General features: G+C 50.2%; 1 protein-coding gene across 5 annotated transcripts in view; it reads right to left on the minus strand.

The window, feature by feature from the left end:
* The window catches only part of tenm1 (teneurin transmembrane protein 1), a 1865819-nt gene that overhangs the window by 180860 nt on the left and 1665182 nt on the right, over nucleotides 1-19777 (minus strand). For all 5 annotated transcript variants that reach the window (XM_038774907.1, XM_038774908.1, XM_038774910.1 and 2 more), the window contains 2 exons: nucleotides 17662-17878; nucleotides 1256-1375 (listed from right to left, as the gene is read on the minus strand). In XM_038774907.1, coding sequence (XP_038630835.1) covers nucleotides 1256-1375; nucleotides 17662-17878 — 337 coding nt within the window. The remainder of the gene's footprint in view (nucleotides 1-1255; nucleotides 1376-17661; nucleotides 17879-19777) is intronic.

A 19777-nucleotide genomic window follows, 5' to 3' on the forward strand; every position in this document is an offset into this window, starting at 1 on the left:
GGGAAAAGCCGCTGAAGTAAATGCGCTTATTGAATAAGCGCATTTACTTCAGCGGCTTTTCCCCGGCGCCTTTTCAAAAATGCCGGTTATGATTCCGGGCACCTCATTGGCGGGCTGCATAAAAACGTGCGTAGTGGGGTGGATGAGTGGGGCTGTCTCATTGGTCGGTTTAGTTGGGTATGCGACCAATAGGAGTCCAGGTTACAAACAATAAGCCTTATTATTGTTTGTAACCTGGACTCCTATTGGTCGCACACCCAACTAAACCGACCAATAAGGCAGCCCCACTCATCCACCCCACTACGCGCGTTTTTATCGTTGACTCGGCTAGGCTGTGCTTCTGTCAGTGTTAAGGATCAGCACAAGCAACTTGACACCTGATTTCAACAAACTGGTAAATGACTGCAGTCAGATGCTTCATTCTCATTGACATTGTTCTGTTACTTACTGAGTTACTTTGTTTTTCAAATAAATGTGCTTTTATTTCTTTAAAGACCTTTTATTTTGGCTATTTAAAATATTAATTATTTTACTTAATATACTATGCGGCCCTTTAAAATTGTGAATTTCTGAATGTGGCCCTTGCACGGAAAAGTTTGCCCACCCCTGGTATAGGGGGATATGGGCCAAATGTGGGCAAGTGGGACTAGCTAAGTGATAGAAACTGGGCGGCATGGACAAGCTGGGCCGAATGGCCTGTTTCCACGCTCTAAACATGTATATGACTCTAATCAAGATGGGTTAGAAATTCAATTTTTAAAATATTCGAAACCTGTCAGCAAGATTGCACTATAGATTAAAGTGATACAATTAACTCATATTTTATTAAAGGTTTTCATCTATTATCCTGTTATTGGGAAGGATTATGATTACAAGGTAAGAAAGCCAACAGGAATCAATAATTTTATTTACCACAAGCCCAATGATTACACTGTGCAACAGAAACTTGCGGCTGGAAATTCAAAGTAAAAACAGAAAGGTGACAGATCAGTCACCTGAAAAGTTAACTAGATTTCACTCTCCACAGATTTTTGCACAAGCTGTTTTTGTTTATTGCATTACCAATGATTGTTCCAGTTTCCCTGTTAAAAATTCACAATCACGCTTCCCCATTAAATAAATATGGCTCCTATCTCAGCCTCATTTTTCATGTCACATTGATGAGCATCCTGCCTTCAACGAACAAGCAGATTTGACTCAGGATGCATTTTCTGGCAAGAGGATCTGAGGGAATAGAGAAAACTGTCTGCTGCACCTGCCATCCTGACGACTGATCGTGTATCCATAATCTAAATGGTTCAAAAAGCTGATGTTCACACCAACCAGCGGGGTCTCATCCACTGCCGTCACCTGGCCTCGAATGACGCAAACCCGGCTGAAATGAGACAACATGCAGATAAATACAGTGAAAGGCTGATGGATAACTGCTAATTAATTTATTCTACATTTCCCATGTAAGAAAACCGACAGGGCTTCACGTCAACTTTAATTCTGGTTGGTCATGTCTGGATTACATTTAAACAAAACTGAACAAAAGATAAACAAAGAATGGTCCATTTCAATGTTAATACCCTCGTCAGATTAATCTTTGCATGGCATTTATCTTATTTATCTCAACCAGTCTAGATGAAATTAGATTAACCACATTTAGTCCTGATATAGGCGCTTAATCTTGCCAAGAGCTCCTTTCTAATGGCTTGACAAATGTTGCTCGAAAATAATCAGCCCAAGTTGAAGCAGCAGAAATAGCAAGGAGGGTAGAGATTCAAGCGGTTTCTTTATAAGCATTTAAAACATGCCATCCACTATAAATAGTGATGTATGACGACCATACTTTTATAATTCGCCACAAAACAAATCACTGCCTAAATTACTGCAGGCTCAAAAGCGATGCCGCCACCTTTAACTGTAAAAAGTGTCGCCAAGACATTCACTTCGACAAGTCCTTGAGGAATGAGAAGACCTTTGTGCGAAATGCTGCACTAATCAAGGTGAAGAATTTATTTTGAAGAGTGTGTCACTTTCTGGCAATATTCTTAGTTTGTGAGACAAAGGGCGGGATTCTCCAATAATGGGGCTGCCCCCACACTGGCGCGAAAAGTGGCGCCAACCACTCTGGCATCAATGGTGACGATAATGGGGAAAGGTCCCCTTCCTAGAGGGCTAGGTTGGCGCCAGAGTGGTCCCCACAGCTCCAGCCAGCGCGGAACGGACCGTGTGAGTTCGCGCATGCGCGAACGGTCCACATATTTCCGCACATGTGCGCTATGGCCGGCGTGTTTCCGCGTATGCACGGTCGTTCCCTTCTTGCGCCAGCCCCGGGAAATATGGCGGAGCCCTACAGGGGCCTGACACGGAGTAAAATAGGCCCCCATGGAACCAGCCCACCCGCCGATTGGTAGGCCCCGATCGCAGGCCAGGCCACCGTGCCCCCCCCCCCCCCCCCTCCAGGACAGCCCCCGCAGACTCAACTTCCAGGGGCCTGTAGAATCGCCATGGGTGCGGGCGCTGTCAACGGCCCCCGACTGGCGCGGCGGGAATCCCGCGGGCGCCCGAGAATCGACGCCGGAGAATGGAGAAGCCGGTGTCAGGGCGTCGAGGCGCGATTCTCGCGTCCCCCCTCCGGGGATTCTCCAACCCGCCGCCGGGTTGCGGAATTGCGTGTGGTTCGCATTCCCGTTGGGAGAGCTATTTTTGGAGCAATTCAGGACGTGCTAATGGGCCAGTTCTTTGCCCACATGAATCTGGAGCAATTTTCATTCCCTGCTTTGGATTCGCTAGGGCCGGCATTGGCGCTGGAGAGCTCGGCAAGCTGGAGATGCTTATAAGCACTCCACTCCCTAGACTCTCTTATTCCAGCCAAGAAGATGACCCAGAGAGAGTAGCAGCACTCTTCGCGGGCGGAGCTCTATAGCATGTTGGATGCGGCGGAGCGGGGGGTGTCAGGGCAGCCTCTTCCCAGGGTGGGCAGGAGGCTCATGCCTGCAGTCGTCTCCTGGGCCTGTGCAGAGATGGACGAGGTGGTCAGCGCTGTGAGCCTCACCAGGTGGACTAGCACGCAGGGAAGATGAGGTTCGGGATTCTCCCCTATCTGGTGGGACGGGGGGTCCCGGCGTAACAGAGTGGCAAGAACCACTCCGGCATCGGGCCTTCCCAAAGTTGCGGAGAATTTTAGGGGCTAGGCGTGAGTCCGCGCATGGTGGCCGTGGTGGCGGCTGGAGAAAAAGAGTGCCCCCACGGCAGAGGCCCGCCTGCCGATCAGTGGGCCCTGATCGCGGGCCAGGCCACCGTGGGGGCGCCCTCTGGGGTCAGATCACCCCGCGCGCCCCCCCCCCCAGGACCCCGGGGCTCACTTGCGCCGCCTGCTCCCGCCGGCACCAGAGGTGGTTTAAACCACGCCGGCGCGAGAGGCCTGACAGCGGCGGGACTTCGGCCCATCGCGGACCAGAGAATCGCCGCGGGGGGCCCGCTGGCCAGCGCGGGGGGGCCCGCCGACTGGCGGGGAACGATTCCCGCCCCCGCCGACTCCTGGGTGGCGGAGAATTCCGGCCACGGTGGGGGTGGGATTTACGCCGGCCCCGTGCGATTCCCCGACCCTGTGGGGGGGGTCGGAGAATTCTGCCCGAAGACCTGAAATTCAACAAGGGGGTTCGAAATGCTACCGAAATCAAAATAAAATCTAGGATAACTGCACTCACATAGTGACACTTGCAATGACAGTGGAAGTGTTTGTTCTCTGGGTATCTTCTGTCCTGTTCTTGGATGAGGAAATGATAAAGACGTGTTTTCCACCCACGTGCTTTGTCCATGCGATGAGCTGAAAATCAGCTTTAATTTAATTGGCCCTATAATTGTCAGTGGGCACGCATCTGATTCATGTGTGTTTCCATCATTCTCGAAATTGCACCGTGCATGATGGTGTCGGGAAGCATGCCCAACGTCATTTGATGCTATTTTACATTCGATTGGGTCAAGTATGTGCTTGACCTCCGAATGTAAAATTCTGGCCTGTGTGATTGTGTGAATGCAACAGAGTGTGTGAATGGCCAAAACTGTGGAAAATTCATTTCAATGCCGGAAAATAGGAAGGCATCCGCTTTGGAATTAAAAAGATAATAAGAAGTCTTACAACACTCAGGTTAAAGTTCAGCAGGTTTGTTTTGAATCATTAGCTTTTGGAGCGCAGGGGAAATTAAAGGGAAAACTGGTGAAAAGGTCAAAATAGTTTAAGTCCAATCCGAGCTGGAGGCCCAGGTACAAAGTTCATTAAAATGCCATGGACAGGTACAGAAAATAGTCAAAAAGTTTGATGGACTGCTGGCTTTTATATCATGAGGATTGGAACACAACAGTTGGGGTAGAATTTTGTTTAAGCTATACAAAGCCCTGTGGCAGGATTCGCTGTTGGCTGACGGCGAAATAGTGAAACGTACAGGAAACACCGTTTGCATGCCATCTGACCTGGTATCCTCTGGGGCCTACGAAATCCTCCGCCTTCGATAGGCCAAGTTCCTGACGGCACGGTTCACTTGTGCTTTTAAAAATCGTGAAATCGGCGACGTGGCTGCTGAGTGAGAGAGATGGGGGGAGGTACGGAAAGTTTCCAACCTCACCATAGTTTGCTGACAGTTATGCCACTGGTCGGGGGGCTTCTGCCAGGGCCAGGGGCAGTAGCTGGGAGTGGCCAAGAAGTGGACTGTAGGGTCGGGGTGAATGGGCACGCAATATCATTGCCGCAGCCGGCAAGGCAGCCAAATAGCAACACATGTCTCGAACAGCCCACTGTGAAATTAGAGCCATGGGTCATATAGGTGCCCCCTAACTGCCCTCTGGCCCCAGCCAACCCATCAGCTGGGCGCGCACCAGCACAACCACGTCATCTTGTTGGCTGGGATAAGTGTGTGTGGGGACTGTAATGTGTATAAGCGGCTTCAGCTTGTCAGCTTCCCAAATGTCAATCATGGACCCGGTGATTCCGGGTATCGACTTATGACCAAAATGTCAGTTCCGCCCCTGCACTGATGCTCCGCCCGGTGGGGGGCTAGCAGTCCTGCCACGTACTGGCTTTACCTGCAGATACGGACGGAGAATTGCCGGGCCCGTGGCCGTGCATGCGTAAGGAGCAACTTGCAGTGGTGGCGCCATACAACATGGCGCTGGCCGCGCGCCGACCCGTCCTCCCAGATAGTGCCCTTCTGTAACCTCAGCGCCACCCCCAGAAAACTCCCCACTAGTCCCCCCCAGCCCCCACCAAAGCCCCTTCCACGGCCAGCGGAACGGCTCCCCCCCCCCCCCCCGACTTTGGCGGCACTGGACACAGTCCCCGAAAACCACAAGCACATGCACTCCACGCCGTCGTGAGGTCGGCCCATCGGGGAAAGGCCTGAGGCCATCCCAACGGCATGCGGCGTACACAGCGCGACGGCATCTATGATGGGGCGGGGTATCCAGAAACTCCCCTGATTTCAGCATAAAAACGGATACTGTGAGTGGATCTGAGCATTACACTTTGAGAGGACTATCTTGTTCTTGGAGGGAGTACAGTGGAGATTACCAGAATACTACATAAACCTCAAGGGTTATGTTCTGAGAAGCGAATAAACAAATTAGGGCTGTATTCCCTGGAATTTAATAGATTAATGGCTGAATTGAACAAAGTTTTCCAGGTATTTAGGGGAAACAGATAGAGTAAGCACAGAGAAACCATTTATTCCAGGAGGCAAATTCGGAAATACCTCTGCACACAAAAGGTGATCAAATTTTGAGAACTGCTTCTGCACAGCAATTGATCAGAAACGGATCGTTGTTAATAAAATATATAAAGAATTTGCGACAAAAACAGGTGCAGTGTGTTAGGTCACAGATCAGCCATGATCTCACTGAATGATGGAACAGGCTTCTGTGGCTAAATAGCCTGCTCCAGTTCCGATGGTCCTATCTTTCCTACGAGATGTTAAACCGAGGTTCTGCCTGTCCTCTGAAACTACTGTACCTGACTCCAAGACATTTTTGGAAGCCAAGCAGAGGAGCTCTCCCAATGTTCTGGTCCACACTGGCCCCCTATGTTTGACCTTAACAAAAAATCTAAAAAGGTCATTTAATTCAGTGCTGTTTGAAGGGTACAAATTGTTTTTTTTCCACACGACAAAAGTAATTAATAGGTTGTGGAGGACTTTGTGATGTTCTGAGATTGTGAAAAGTGCTTTATGAATGCATGTTCTTTCTCTATATCAGCTTTCGACATGACAACTGGATATTCTAGATCCAGCTCTCTAATAGCCCTTCTATAAGTAGTTTTATTTATTATACTGTTATAAAACTCAACAGTTGTACAATTAATGCACAGTAAAAATTAAACATATTGTAGGCTGGGTGAAGCAGATTAAGTTGATCACTTTTGGGAGGACTGAATGCAGTCTAGCTGTATGGAATGAATGTCTTCTCTGTCGACTGCTTCTAAAGGTCCTGTGTAAAATAAATGTGAGGAGACATCAACTAGTTCTTAATGGGCACGAACCTACAGCCCATAGCTGCCACTCATTAGAAAGTTTATCAGAGAATTTTAATTATATGGGCAGTATTCTGAGACCAACCAATTTTAACTTCTTTCCCATACAGATTTGTTAGATGAAACTGCCTTGAAAAATATATATCACGTGCAAGAGATTATTATTACGTAATAAACTGGAGAGAATTAAAGGTACAAAGGGCTAACCTGGCAATATACCGTTTATCTTCCATTTGTCATAGCAAATGCACTGCCTGAGTCAATTTTAATAAATGCCACTGAAAATGATGAAGCAGGAAAAAAATGCTTTTTGATTAAAAAGGCCATATATATGAAAAATATGATTTCACTAATATCTATCTTATTTGGGTTGAAATAATAGAGAAATAATGGAGTGTTCTGAAATTAGTCATCACGAAATCATTCCTAGCTATATAATTAACTGCCTGAGGGAATCTAAGGTTTTGAGTGCAATATAGTTTACAGGTTTTGTGACTAATAGCATGAAGGTGATACATTTTACTAAGCGTGTTTCCATGGTACTCTGCTATTTTCTATATGTCGTGTTTGCAGTTGAGATACGGGCTGTGCACTATACACCAAAACAGGTCTGTCTTTCTGGAAGGGCGAGATCAATTCATTCATATGAACCGATCTTGTGGCAATTGCAAGCTTGAGGGTGGGCAGTACTGAAGAGGAGGGGGAAAAAAATCACACAATCGAATGAAGGGATTCAGACAGCATTAACCACAGTGCACATGTTTGATTTGACTTCATTTTAAAAGGCCTGGATTAGAAAACAACTTTGACATCATCCCAGATGGAATAATTGGTCTGATAATAGGCAGACCTAGAGGGAAATGATGTTTGCAGTCACTGGATCAAGGGAAAGTCTATTAGCTCTGGTTTTTGCTTGCAGTGCTGGATCAGTATTGTTTAGTCCCAACAATGTGGTTGCATGAAAGTAAATATGACTGTTACATTATTGCTACCCATTTATTAGAGAGGGACACTATACAGTCTGTTAATATTTAGAAGCAATCAAATACCTGAGTGACTTCACACAGTAGTCTCATTAAGGGATTCATAATGAGAATGAAACAGGAATACCTGGTAATTGCCACCTTAACTCTAACTTGCTATTACATTCTTAAAATAACTTTTGCATATCCAGTTTCATATTAAAAGACTGCAAAGTAATCACAGACTGCTTATTGGTGTTAATTTAGCACTGAGAAATAATGGGCTGGATTCTCCATTTCTGAGACCAAGGGCTCGATTCTTCGATTTAGAGGCTATGTCCGGTGGAAGTTCTCGTCTACGATGAATAAGTCTGCGGCGCCCCCGCACCGATGCTCCAACCGGTGGTGGGCCAGCAGCCGCGCCATGTAAAACTCCTGGCGTACCCGACAGAAACAGCCGGAGAATTGCTGGGTCTGTGGTCACGCATGCGCACAGCGACCTGCAGCGGTCATGCCGTACAACATGGCGTCGGCTGCGCATGGACCCGGCCTGCCGGATAGTGCCCCCCTGTAACTCCCCTTGCCACCCTGGGACCACCCCACCAGTCCCCCCAGCTCCCGCCGAAGCCCCCCCCCCCAGCCAGCGGAATGGCTCCCCGCCGCAACAGCGTTGGTCACAGTCCGCTGCCATCACGCGAGGTTGACGAAACCTCAGAGCTCACGTTCCCACGCGCGGGGAAGTTGGTCCATCGGGGCCGGAGCATTGCGGAAGGCTATCAGGTGACGCCCTGAGGCCGTTCCAACAGCGTACGACGTAGTCACCGATGACGCCATTTTGTAGGGGGTGCAGAATCTGAAAACAGCCCCCCCCCTCCCCCGCCCCCACCGGTTCCGGCATCAAAAGCGTTTCTCCACCCGATCGCCGAATGCAATTTTGGTGTCGGCAAACGGAGAATCCACCCTAAGTGTTGACGCCGTCGCAGGATTCGTGGCGTTCCACCTGGACCGATTCAGCTACTGTTGATGGGCTAGCACCGGCCCCACGTGGAACACAATTAATTCCAGTGAGCAATAGTGTGGGATTTGCCGTTTTCATGATTGACACTTAGGAGGTTGACAATCTGCAGCCGCATATACACACTTCACTCCCTACACACCACCCCAGCCAACAGGTTGGCAGCAAGATGCCTGGTGTCCAAGCTTCACTGTCGCCGAGCTGGAGAGTCTCCTGGATGCAGTGGAGGAAAGGCGCTTAGCCTGTACCCTGGCCGGGGAAGGAGGCTGCCAGCCGCCGCAATTTGTTGTGCCTGGCCGCATGTGGCAGAGGTGGTCAGCGCCACAAGCAACACTGGCCGGATCGGCCAGCAGTGCTGGAAAAAACTACGTTATCTCTTCAGGGCGGCCAGGGTGAGTAGGCCATGACCTTAATCCCATCCCACACACCCCCTCTGCCCCCCTCCCCCAAAACCCAGAGGACAGCCAAACCCTCTGTGGTGAATGTATTATGCCAATAATCCACCATTGTATTTGTATCTGTGCGATGCTGTTGCCCTTGTGGGCTTCTCCTATGGGCCACTGTATGGCATTATCCATAGGGGAACATGTTGGGGCATGTATGGGCTCCGCCCATGGCTCCTCCCCTTGAAGGGAGGTATAATGAGCAGTCGACCTGTAGGCGGTTCTCTGTATTGGATCAGTCGCAGGCCGGCACTGTTCTAAGTTGGCTAAAGCCACGGTTTACTTCTATTCTTGTCTCACGTGAATTGATGGTCGCATCAATTTAATCAACTTAAACACAACTATGGAATTGGCCTTCAAACTTGACCGACTGGAACTCGATCCGCAGGCTGCGGAGGCGAAATAATTTTTTTCACACTGGCTCCGGTGCTTAGAAACATAGAACAGTACAGCACAGAACAGGCCCTTCGGCCCTCGATGTTGTGCCGAGAATGATCACCCCACTCAAGCCCACATATCCACCCTATACCAGTAACCCAACAACCCCCATTAACCTTATTTTTTAGGACACTAAGGGTAATTTAGCCTGGCCAATCCACTTAACCCGTACATCTTTGGACTGTGGGAGGAAACCGGAGCACCCGGAGGAAACCCACGCACACACGGGGAGGACGTGCAGACTCCGCACAGACAGTGACCCAACCGGGAATCGAACATGGGACCCTGGAGCTGTGAAGCATTTATGCTAACCACCATGCTACCGTGCTGCCTATCTCGCAGCCTTCTCAACCCCTTTGTCACCGACGAACAGAAGTTGAACCTCTTCCACGCACGGGTGAGCCATCGAATCTCTGTTTAACTCAACGAGGCCTCCTCCTACGCAGATGCCGTTGTGATGCTCGAACGCCTCTATGTACGGCCCGTGAACAAGGTCTACGTGTGACACATCCTCACCACTCGCCGCCAGCGTCCCGGGGAATCGCCAGAAGACTACCTACGCAATCTCAAAGTCCTTGCACACAGCTGCAACTACCAGTCCGTTACGGCCACTCAACATATGGAACTCGCCGTCTGATACGGCTACATGGAGGGACTCCAGTCCCTACTCGAAAAGGGGGCCCTGGACCTGGATCAGACGGTAAAGTTAGCCTCCTCTCTGGAAGTAGCATTCCAGAGCCTTAACACGTTGCCGGCTGACCACGCGACCCCCTCGTGGACCCCCGACTAAAGACTACCCGAGGCCTGTGCCGTGTGGCCACCCGCCCATCATGGGGGGCTACCTTGATATTTCTGCGGCCAGTCCCAACACCCGTAATGTAACCCGATCCGTAACACAAACTGCAGCAGCTGCGGGAGAAAAGGACATTTCCCCAAAGTTTGCTTGGCCAGGTCCAAGACCTCTAACTCACAGGTCCGATCCTCAGACTCACAGGCCCTCAGACCCCGCAGTGTGGCAGCGTGTCTGCCGACTCCGCCCCCTGCAGACGGGTCATCAGCTTCATGCTATCCGTGGGGGCAGGCATCTTCCAGCCCTCATAGCACATGCGACTCACGGGGGCCACTATCTTGGCCATCCTCTCCCACGCGGCCGGCCACGTTCGATCCATGGGGGCCGCCATCTTGGATGCCATCTTCCTCACCGCCCGCCACGCTCAACCAACGGGGGCCGCCACCTTGGCCGACATCTGCTACGCCGCTCAACGCGTACGATCAACAAGGGCAGCCATCGCGGAGCCGACCCAGCACCTCCAACCATGCTGGCTACCCGCAACTCAGCGCGGTCACCCTGGACCAGTCGCGGCCCAAGCACCTCCGGAGCTCTATGATGACCGTCTGGGTAAACGGGCACGAGACGCCTTGCCTTTTCGACTCCGGGAGCACAGAGAGCTTCATTCACCCGAACATGGTAAGACACTGCTCGCTCACAATTTTCCCGGCGCACCAAACCACCTCCCTCGCCTCTGGGTCGCACTCGGTGCAAATCCGAGGGTGTACTACCGCAACCCTAGCAATACAGGGCGCTGAGTATGCCAATTTTAAATTATATGTGCTCCCAGACCTCTGCGCTCCTCTCCTATTGGGACTAGATTTCCAATGCAACCTCAGGAGCCTAACCCTGAAGTTCGGGGCGGGGGGGGGGGGGGGGGGGGGGGGGGGGGCGACCCCCACTCACCATATGCAGCCTCGCGACCCTAGAAGTCGACCCTCCCCCACTCTTCGCAAACCTCACCGCTGACTGCCAACCAGTCGCCACCAGAAGCAGGCGGTATAGCACACAGGAGAGGACTTTTATCAGGTCCGAGGTCCAGCGGCTCTTGCGGAAAGGAGTCATCGAGGCCAGCAATAGCCCCTGGAGAGCTCAGGTGGTGGTCATCAAGACCGGGGAAAAGAACCGGATGATTGTAGATTACAGCCAAACCATAAACCGGTACACGCACCGCGATGCGTACCCCCTCCCCCCGGATTGCAGACATGGTAAACCAGATCGCACACTACCGGGTGTTCTCCACGGTGGATCTGAAGTCTGCATACCACCAGCTCCCAATTCGCCCGGAGGACCGCCACTACACGGCTTTTGAGGCAGACGGCCGCCTTTTCCACTTCCTCCGGGTCCCCTTTGGCGTCACGAACGGGGTTTCGGTGTTCCAAAGAACAATGGACCGAATGGTGGGCCAGTACGGGCTGTGGGCCACATTTCCGTACTTGGACAATGTCACCATCTGCGGCCACGATCAGCAGGACCACGACGCCAACCTCCACAGATTTCTCCAAACCGCCCAAACCCTAAACCTCACGTACAACAAGGAGAAATGCGTTTTCCGCACAACCAGACTAGCCATCCTCGGCTACGTCATGGAAAACGGGGTTCTGGGACCTGACCCTGACCGTATGCCCCCTCCTGCAACTTCCCCTCCCCCACTGCCTCAAGGCCCTGAAGAGGTGCATTGGGTTCTTTCATATTATGCCCAGTGGGTTCCCAACTATGCGGACAAATCCCGCCCCCTAATCAAGGCCACCATCTTCCCACTGGCAACTGAGGCCCGCCAGGCCTTCAGCTGCATCAAGGCGGACATTGCCAAAGCTGTGATGCGGGCGGTGGACGAGTCAGTCCCCTTCCAGGTGGAGAGCGACGCATCAGAGGTCACTCTCGCCGCTACCCTCAATCAAGCAGGCAGACCGGTAGCGTTTTTTTCACGCACCCTCACCACCTCCGAAATTCGGCACTCCTCAGTCGAGAATGAGGCCCAGGCCATCGTGGAAGCCATACGGCACTGGAGGAACTACCTTGCTGGTAGGAGGTTTACCCTCACCATGACCAACGATCGGTCGCCTTCATGTTCGAAAATACGCAGCGGGGCAAAATCAAGAACGATAAGATCTTGAGGTGGAGGATTGAACTCTCCACTTATAATTACGACATAGTATATCGTCCTGGGAAGCTCAATGAGCCCCCAGATGCCCTGTCCCGCGGCACATGCACCAGCACGCAAGATGACCGACTACGGGCTATCCACGATGACCTCTGCCACCCGGGGGTCACCTTGCTTATCTACTATATCAAGGCCCGCAACCTGCCGTACTCCACCAAGGAGGTCAGAGCCATGACCAGGGACTGCTAGATCTGTGTGGAGTGTAAACCGCACTTCCAGCGACCAAATAAGGCCCACCTGGTAAAGGTATCCCGGCCCTTTGAGCGCCTCAGTATCGATTTCAAAGGCCCCCTCCCCTCCAATAACCGCAATACATATTTCCTCAATATTATTTGCAATCCCTTCCCCCGACATGACCACGTCCACCGTCATTAAAGCCCTACATAGTGTCTTCACCCAATTATGTCCACAGTGACCGGGGCTCGTCGTTCATGAGCGACGAACTGCGTCAGTACCTGCTCAGTAAGGGCATCGCCTCGGGCAGGGATACCAGTCATCACCGCAGGGGAAACGGGCAATGGAGAGGGAGAGTGCAACGGTCTGGAAGACCATCCTACTGACCCTGCGGTCCATGAATCTCCCAGTTTCCCACTGGCAGGAGGTCCTCCCCGATGCGCTTCACTCTATTAGGTCCCTACTTTGCACGGCCACAAACGAGACCCCTCATGACCGCCTATTTGTTGACCCGAGGAGATCCACCTCAGGGGCCTCGCTTCCATCCTGGCTGAAGCCACCGGGGCAGTCCTACTCAGAAAATACGTCAGGAGCCATAAGTCCAATCCTCTGGTAGAGAGGGTCCAGCTCCTACACTCCAACCCCCAGTACACTTATATCGAACACCCTGATGGCCGACAGGATACGGTCTCCCTCCGGGACCTGGCGCCCGCCGGTTCCACCACCACCCCTCTACCATGTCCCGCCCAACCTACCATGACCAGCGCCCCGCTCCGATATGGCTCTCGCGCTCCCTCCCACCCGCCATCCCTCCTTCACAGATCCACGGGAATAAAGCTCCAGAAGAGACACTCCCGGAGTCCATGTCGGCGATCACAGCGCACAATCCGTGCGCCGGACCGGCTGAACGTATGTAACAGTCATCCCTTCAGTTTTTTAACAGGGGGTGAATGTGGTGAATGTATTATGCCAATAATGCACCATTGTATTTGTATCTGTGCTGTTGCCCTTGTATTTGTATCTGTGCTATGCTGTTGCTGTTGTGGGCTTCTCCTATGGGCCATTGCATGGCATTATCCATGGGGGAACATGTTGGGGCATGTATGGGCTCTGCCCATGGCTCCTCCCCTTGAAGGGAGGTATAAAGAGCAGTCGACCTGTAGGCGGTTCTCAGTATTGGATCAGTCGCAGGCCAGCACTGTTCTAAGTTGATTAAAGCCAGGGTTTACTTCGACTCTTGACTCGAATGAATTGATGGTCGCATCACCCTCAGCCTGCACCACATGCTGGAACCCATACTGGCCGCTATGGCTGGAAGCCACTGAGGCCACCAGCTACCCACCCCCTGGGCTGCATGCGCAGACTGTCTAACATTGTTGTTTTCTGTCGTCGTCGCCCCCCCCCCCCGTTCCCCTCCCCGTCCCCCCCCCCGTCCCCCCCCCCGCCAAGGAGAAGGCCGCCCATAACTGCCGAGAGTGGGAGAAAACTGGAGGGGGAACCAGCGGATCTGCGGCCCCTGACCGTGGCAGAGCAGAGGGCCCTGGACGTGGTCGATGGCCCAAAGGAAAGGGAGGTCGCTCGAGTGGAGTTCCACCACGGGCAAGGGAGTGAGACCCTGCAGACCTGTGGTTCCCCATGACACATGTGTCAACCCCTCCCAACACAACCGTCACCCCCACACCACCACCATCACCCTCATTTGAAAATTTATCAGAGAATTTTCATTATATGGCTAGTATTCTGAGACCAAAGAACTTCATTCTGTATCTACTTCTGATATTGGAGTGCTCGATACAATTTTACCACCTCAAGCATCCATCACCTCATTGAGCACAAAATTCAGTGTGAAAGTAATGATTGCAAAGTAGTCTCACTTACATTTAAGTTCCAAAATAAAATGTGTTACAATTGTTTTGACTGACCTTCCAATTAATGTCAGCATGCAACATAAAACTTTTTAAACTCTGCACAGTGAACATATATTTAGCAATTGAAGTCAGACCAAATGGTTGGGACTTTATGAAATAGAAAAATCACTTTGGTGCCATAAGGAATGCTCGTCAGTGTCTGGGGCTTGATGCAATGTCAAACTGATGTGAGGGCATCTCAGGCATCTAACTCATGGCATAACATTATTGCTTCACAGGAAACTATTAGAACCATGGCCATAGCACCAGGGTGACAGGTATTTTATTTAAATGGATTGTTCAAACTTGATCCAACATTTTGTGGTTCGACTAACTGCCATAGATAAAAACGAAACAATGATTTACCTATTAAAGAACAATAGATATTACTAAATTTCAAAGGGATTCAATCAATTGGCAGTTTTGTTAAAGTCGGGGATTGGTCTGCCTTGTGCTTGGCTGGCTCACATCAAAGCTATTTAATGGATATTGGACCTTTAATTTCTTTAAGGTGGGACCTGTGGCCCCTGACATGGCAGAGCAAAGGGCCTTGGACATGGTTGGCGGCCCAGAGGAAAGGGAGGTCGTTGGGGTGGAGTTCGGACAAGAGCAAGGAAGTGAGACTCTGCTGATTTACGGTTCCCCATGACATCTGTGCCATCCCCCTAAACCCCCCCTCCAACACCACCCTAACCACCACCCTCTCTCCACACCACCCTCACTCCCACCCTCACCACCCCCAACTCCCACGCCACCCCCACTCCCAACACTACCCTCACCCCCATTCCACACTGCCCTCACCCCAACCCTCACCCTACACAACCCTCACCCTACACAACCCTCACCCTCACCTGCATGCCCATCCTCACCTCCAATCCACCCCCCAACCCACAGTTTAATCATGCATCTTGTCTTGTGTTGTGCAGGGCTTTCTGGAGATGGGTCCATCTCGTGTCCCCAGCCAATGCCACAGTCGGAGCACCCCCCTTTAACCGAGCACTGATGATGAGAGCAGAGTGGATGGCAGCCCTCGACCCGAGGCTCAGAACACCCCGGAGCTCGGGTCGGAGGATGACACTGATATCCCATCACAGCTGTCTCCAACACCATCCACCACCCCAGAGACACTCACCTCGGTTGGGCATTTTAGTTGGGTGGGTGGCGGACAGGTGTGGGGGGGGGGGGGGGGGGGGAATGACAGTGGGTGGGCTGCCGGGGTGGGTGGGGGAGGCATGGGGGCACCTGTACGGCTGTTGTCACTCTGCAGAATCAGGGGCAAGGTGGGTGGTCAGTAGGGTGCGCAGCAAGAATGCTGCATTGCAGACCACGGCAATGGCGCTCCATGCATGGACACTGCCCCATTCCCGTGGGGGGTCACCCCGGCCTGTTTCCTTATCACCTACCCTCCCCTTGGCCCTGGCAAGGCACCCCCCCCCCCCCCCCCCCCCCCACCCCATCCAGCCAGCCCGGCCAGTGTCTGATCCGGCATCCCACAGGCGTACCTTTCTGTGTCCTACGTCCTCTCTCCCTCAACAGCTTCGATGCCAGTTTCACGATTTTTAAAAGCACAAGTGAACGGTGCCGTTGGGAACTCGGCCGAGAATTGCGGAGGCCCCGATGAATAGCAGGCCAGGCGAGCTAATGAAATGCAAACGGCGCTTACTGTACGTGCATTCCAGACCGCATTGATGCTGCTGTCGAGATGACGGAGAATTGCGATTTGGCGTCGGAACCTATTCTCTGCGCAATCGCGTTTCCCGATTTTGGTGTCAGCTAACGGAGAATCCCGCCCAGTCAGGTTACTATATCCATAGTATATTAAAATTTACATTCGTGCAGTCTTCATGCCAATATTAGCATTCTAAATTCCCATGCCCACATTTGCAATAGAAGTCAGTGCAAACTTGTCACCCTATAATTATATACTCCTCCAATGGAGGGGCTATAGTGTCACCATTAGTGGTTAACATAATTATAAAAGGAGAAGATCAGACAGAGCACATTATGCCTGAAGATGTAAGACTTTATAACAGTAATATAAAATTAAGGACAGTACCCATGACTTAAGAATGTGGACTGAATTACGATAACAAGACTTTTTCCAACCATCAACTACCCTCCAACCCCACTTCACCTTAAGACTACACTTGGTCTTGACTCACCATAAGCAATATTCTGGAGATTAACTTGTGTTATTTTATGTTAAATGAGAAAAAAATTCTCCTCTAACCAACATTGACACTGTAGTTTCTGAACTAAAATGACAACAGTGAGAGTTCTAATTCTCATGGCCAGGGCTGATTAATATTTGTTAACCTTGCGATGGTTTTGCATTTCAAGCAGCTTGGTGATCAAAGAAACAAGGAAATTCACCATGGAGCCAGCTAGTCAAAGTAGGCTAATGGGGTGTGGGGCTGGTGTATTTTGGGAAGGGGCGCAGAGCACTTTCATGATTGCATGGAGTCATGCAGAAATTCCTCTACTCATTGCTGGTTAGGCCACTTTGTAAATGCCATGGATGGACTGTGCCCAGCTCATGTTCTGTCCATCGGTATATAATTGCATCAAAGTCCTTTTAATGCCGTTTGACTGTGATGTGCATGGGTCAACGTTCTGCAAAAAACAGGCTGCTTATAATCAAAGACTTCACCACAATGGAGAAATGCAAGCGTTAGTGGAAACATGGCAGTAAATGTTGCACCATGATTTAGATTGTGTTACCATCCAATTGCCATCTGGCAGTAAAGCCAAAAAGCAGAAGCAATTGGTAAATACTTTTGCACCAAGTTTCTTTGTCTGCAATTTCGATGCCCTCATTCAGATAGAAGTTGAAGGAAGTTCATTTGAACGACTTAAATATGAGAGCCATTTCAATAATTTAAAATTTAAAACATATTCAGCTCAGTCCAGGATCTGTTTATCTTCGAAGGGCTGAAAGTAGGTAAATGTTTTCGTATTAATCTTATAAAATATTTTATGGAAACTCTTCATCAAACCAATGCATTCGACAGTCCATAGCACTTTGTAGAATAGAAGGAATGGAGGCAATGTTGAAAAGGCAATTGGCAGGCTTGGCTATTGAAAATAAGCAGATGTCTATTTCCTGCTCCAAAGAATTCTTATTTTTTTATTATAAAATATGTAATCTTACATTCATGCTTAACACCTTGACTTCAGAACTATGGATCGAAAGATGCTATACAGAATTTTAAAAACGTTACCTGTTGTCAAAGAGACCATCACTGGGGAGTACATGTGTGTTGTCTTTCCCAACCAGGAACTTTATTCTATCATAGAAGCGTCTGGGGGGATGCAGGGGAAAAGGCAATTGACTTTGCTGGATCAGGTCAAGAGGATCAGGCGATCCCTGGCAAAGCTGACCTGTGTAACAAATTGTTTGCTTGCAACAATCTGGGTCCATGCAGTCGATTAAACCATCTGGAAGGAAAGAGCAAAATATGAGGCAGTCTTTATTAAAATGAATGTTTTCGGCTCCAAGATAAGAATGCTTTTCTGCTCTCAATGCGGTATAGATGTAGCACTGATTAAAGAATTTTCCTTTCAGTTGTAAAATTGACTCAGGAATGTCAACTGTCTCGTTTCCAAGCATTTAACTTATACTTTAAAACATCCAAATACCTTAAAACGGCTTCAATTGACAGTGTTGACTGATGCGTGTATGTAGTTCCAAGGTTAGGTGTACTCCCAGCCCAACCCTGGTCATTCTTCAGTCATGAAGAGACATGGTGCATAAACAGGCTACACATCTCATATTTACAAATGCCCAAGTGGGCAGGGATACTTAATGCTATTCAAGAACAGAGAATCAAGGGATGAGTGGGTGGGACAATAGAATTCAAACCCAAGGGGTGGATTCTCCATTGCACACTGCCAGGAGCGGGTTTCCTGGTCGAGTGGAGAATTCACTGTTGGCCGAAAAACGGGATCAGCACCAGGCGACAATCCCGTTCCGATGCTCCAGTCCCTCGCCGGCAACGGCAGTGAGCTACCTGCTCCGTGCCGGCAGCACAGCATAAATGGGTCATCAGCACCCATTTGCATCCGATTAATGGGCTAAAAGCCCGATTGTCCATCTCCCTGGTGTTTAAAGCAGCAGCTATTACAAGTGTCAGAGGCTTCCTCCAAAGCAAGGGCACTTCAAAGAGCTTCAAATCCCGACAGATTTTGAAATGCAAATTTAATACGGCAATACATTGCATTCGCTCGTGATTGACAATTTTATTACTCTAGAGAAAGTTGCCTGGTGGATCATTGAGCTATCTTTCCCTTCACGCTTGAATGCAGCTCCATGACCCTGCTGTGATGCTAACCACAATGTTTAGAACACTTGTTTTATGATTGACAGTTCCTCACCACTTCAAACGCTGTGCTTTTTGCTATGAAAAAGAAGTAATGATCATGGGCATGATACAGGTGCCCCCCAAAGTCCACGAGAAGGACCCTCCTCCCCCCACAATGCAAATCCAGATGTGTCTCTGATGAGGGTCTCTGTTGGGGGTCTATAAAATCAGGTACCATGCTGCCCCACCCGCAGTACAATTTTACCAGCAGCGGGCTAAGAGCTGGGAGGCTGTGGGAGAATTCAGGCCTCTAAGTGGCCAATTAATGGCTACACAAGGATCTCCTTCTGCTGCCACTTTGATGTTACCCCATGCTGGGCGGTCCAGGCACAGTCATCCAGCTTGGCAGGTTTCACCCGGTGAGCCGGTAGCCGGTCTGGCTGGGAGACTTGCTACTTTTAGTGATCCTCCTATGCCCATTGAAGACTAAAAACAAAGCCCTTTCACCTCACCTGGATCCCGTCAACCTCCCCCCACCACCCCACCCCAACTCTTCCACCATTCCAGCATCTACCATCTGCTATCTCCTGCCTCCCCATCCCGTCCATCTTTGTCCCTCACTACTTTCTCCGGGGCTTGCCAGCCTGGCCCTGGCGGGACCCTGGACCTACTTCAAATCCAGCGTCCATCACTGAATGCCTTCATTGAGACTGGCTGCAGTGGCCACCACCTCCTCATATTATCCAGCCCTAAATGTTGCGAATTTCAAAGATTCTGTTTAAAATTTCAATTGACATCTGTCAGCATCAAGGGGATACCATAGGAACTAAAGGAAATTTCATTTGATTATTTTCAGTTTGAAGTCTGTAACATTGTCCATTAGATTGAGGCTCAGAGCCTGACACAACAACTCGCCTTTTGCTGTTCTCTATTTCATTATGAACAGAACTGTGAGATGCTGCTTTTGCTATTTGTACTGGATTGTCCTCAATCCACCAGGCCACCCTCCATTATCTCAATTAATTGAAGTTCCATT

This window comes from Scyliorhinus canicula, chromosome 17, assembly GCF_902713615.1.
Source record: "Scyliorhinus canicula chromosome 17, sScyCan1.1, whole genome shotgun sequence".
NCBI classification, from domain to species: Eukaryota; Metazoa; Chordata; class Chondrichthyes; order Carcharhiniformes; family Scyliorhinidae; genus Scyliorhinus; species Scyliorhinus canicula.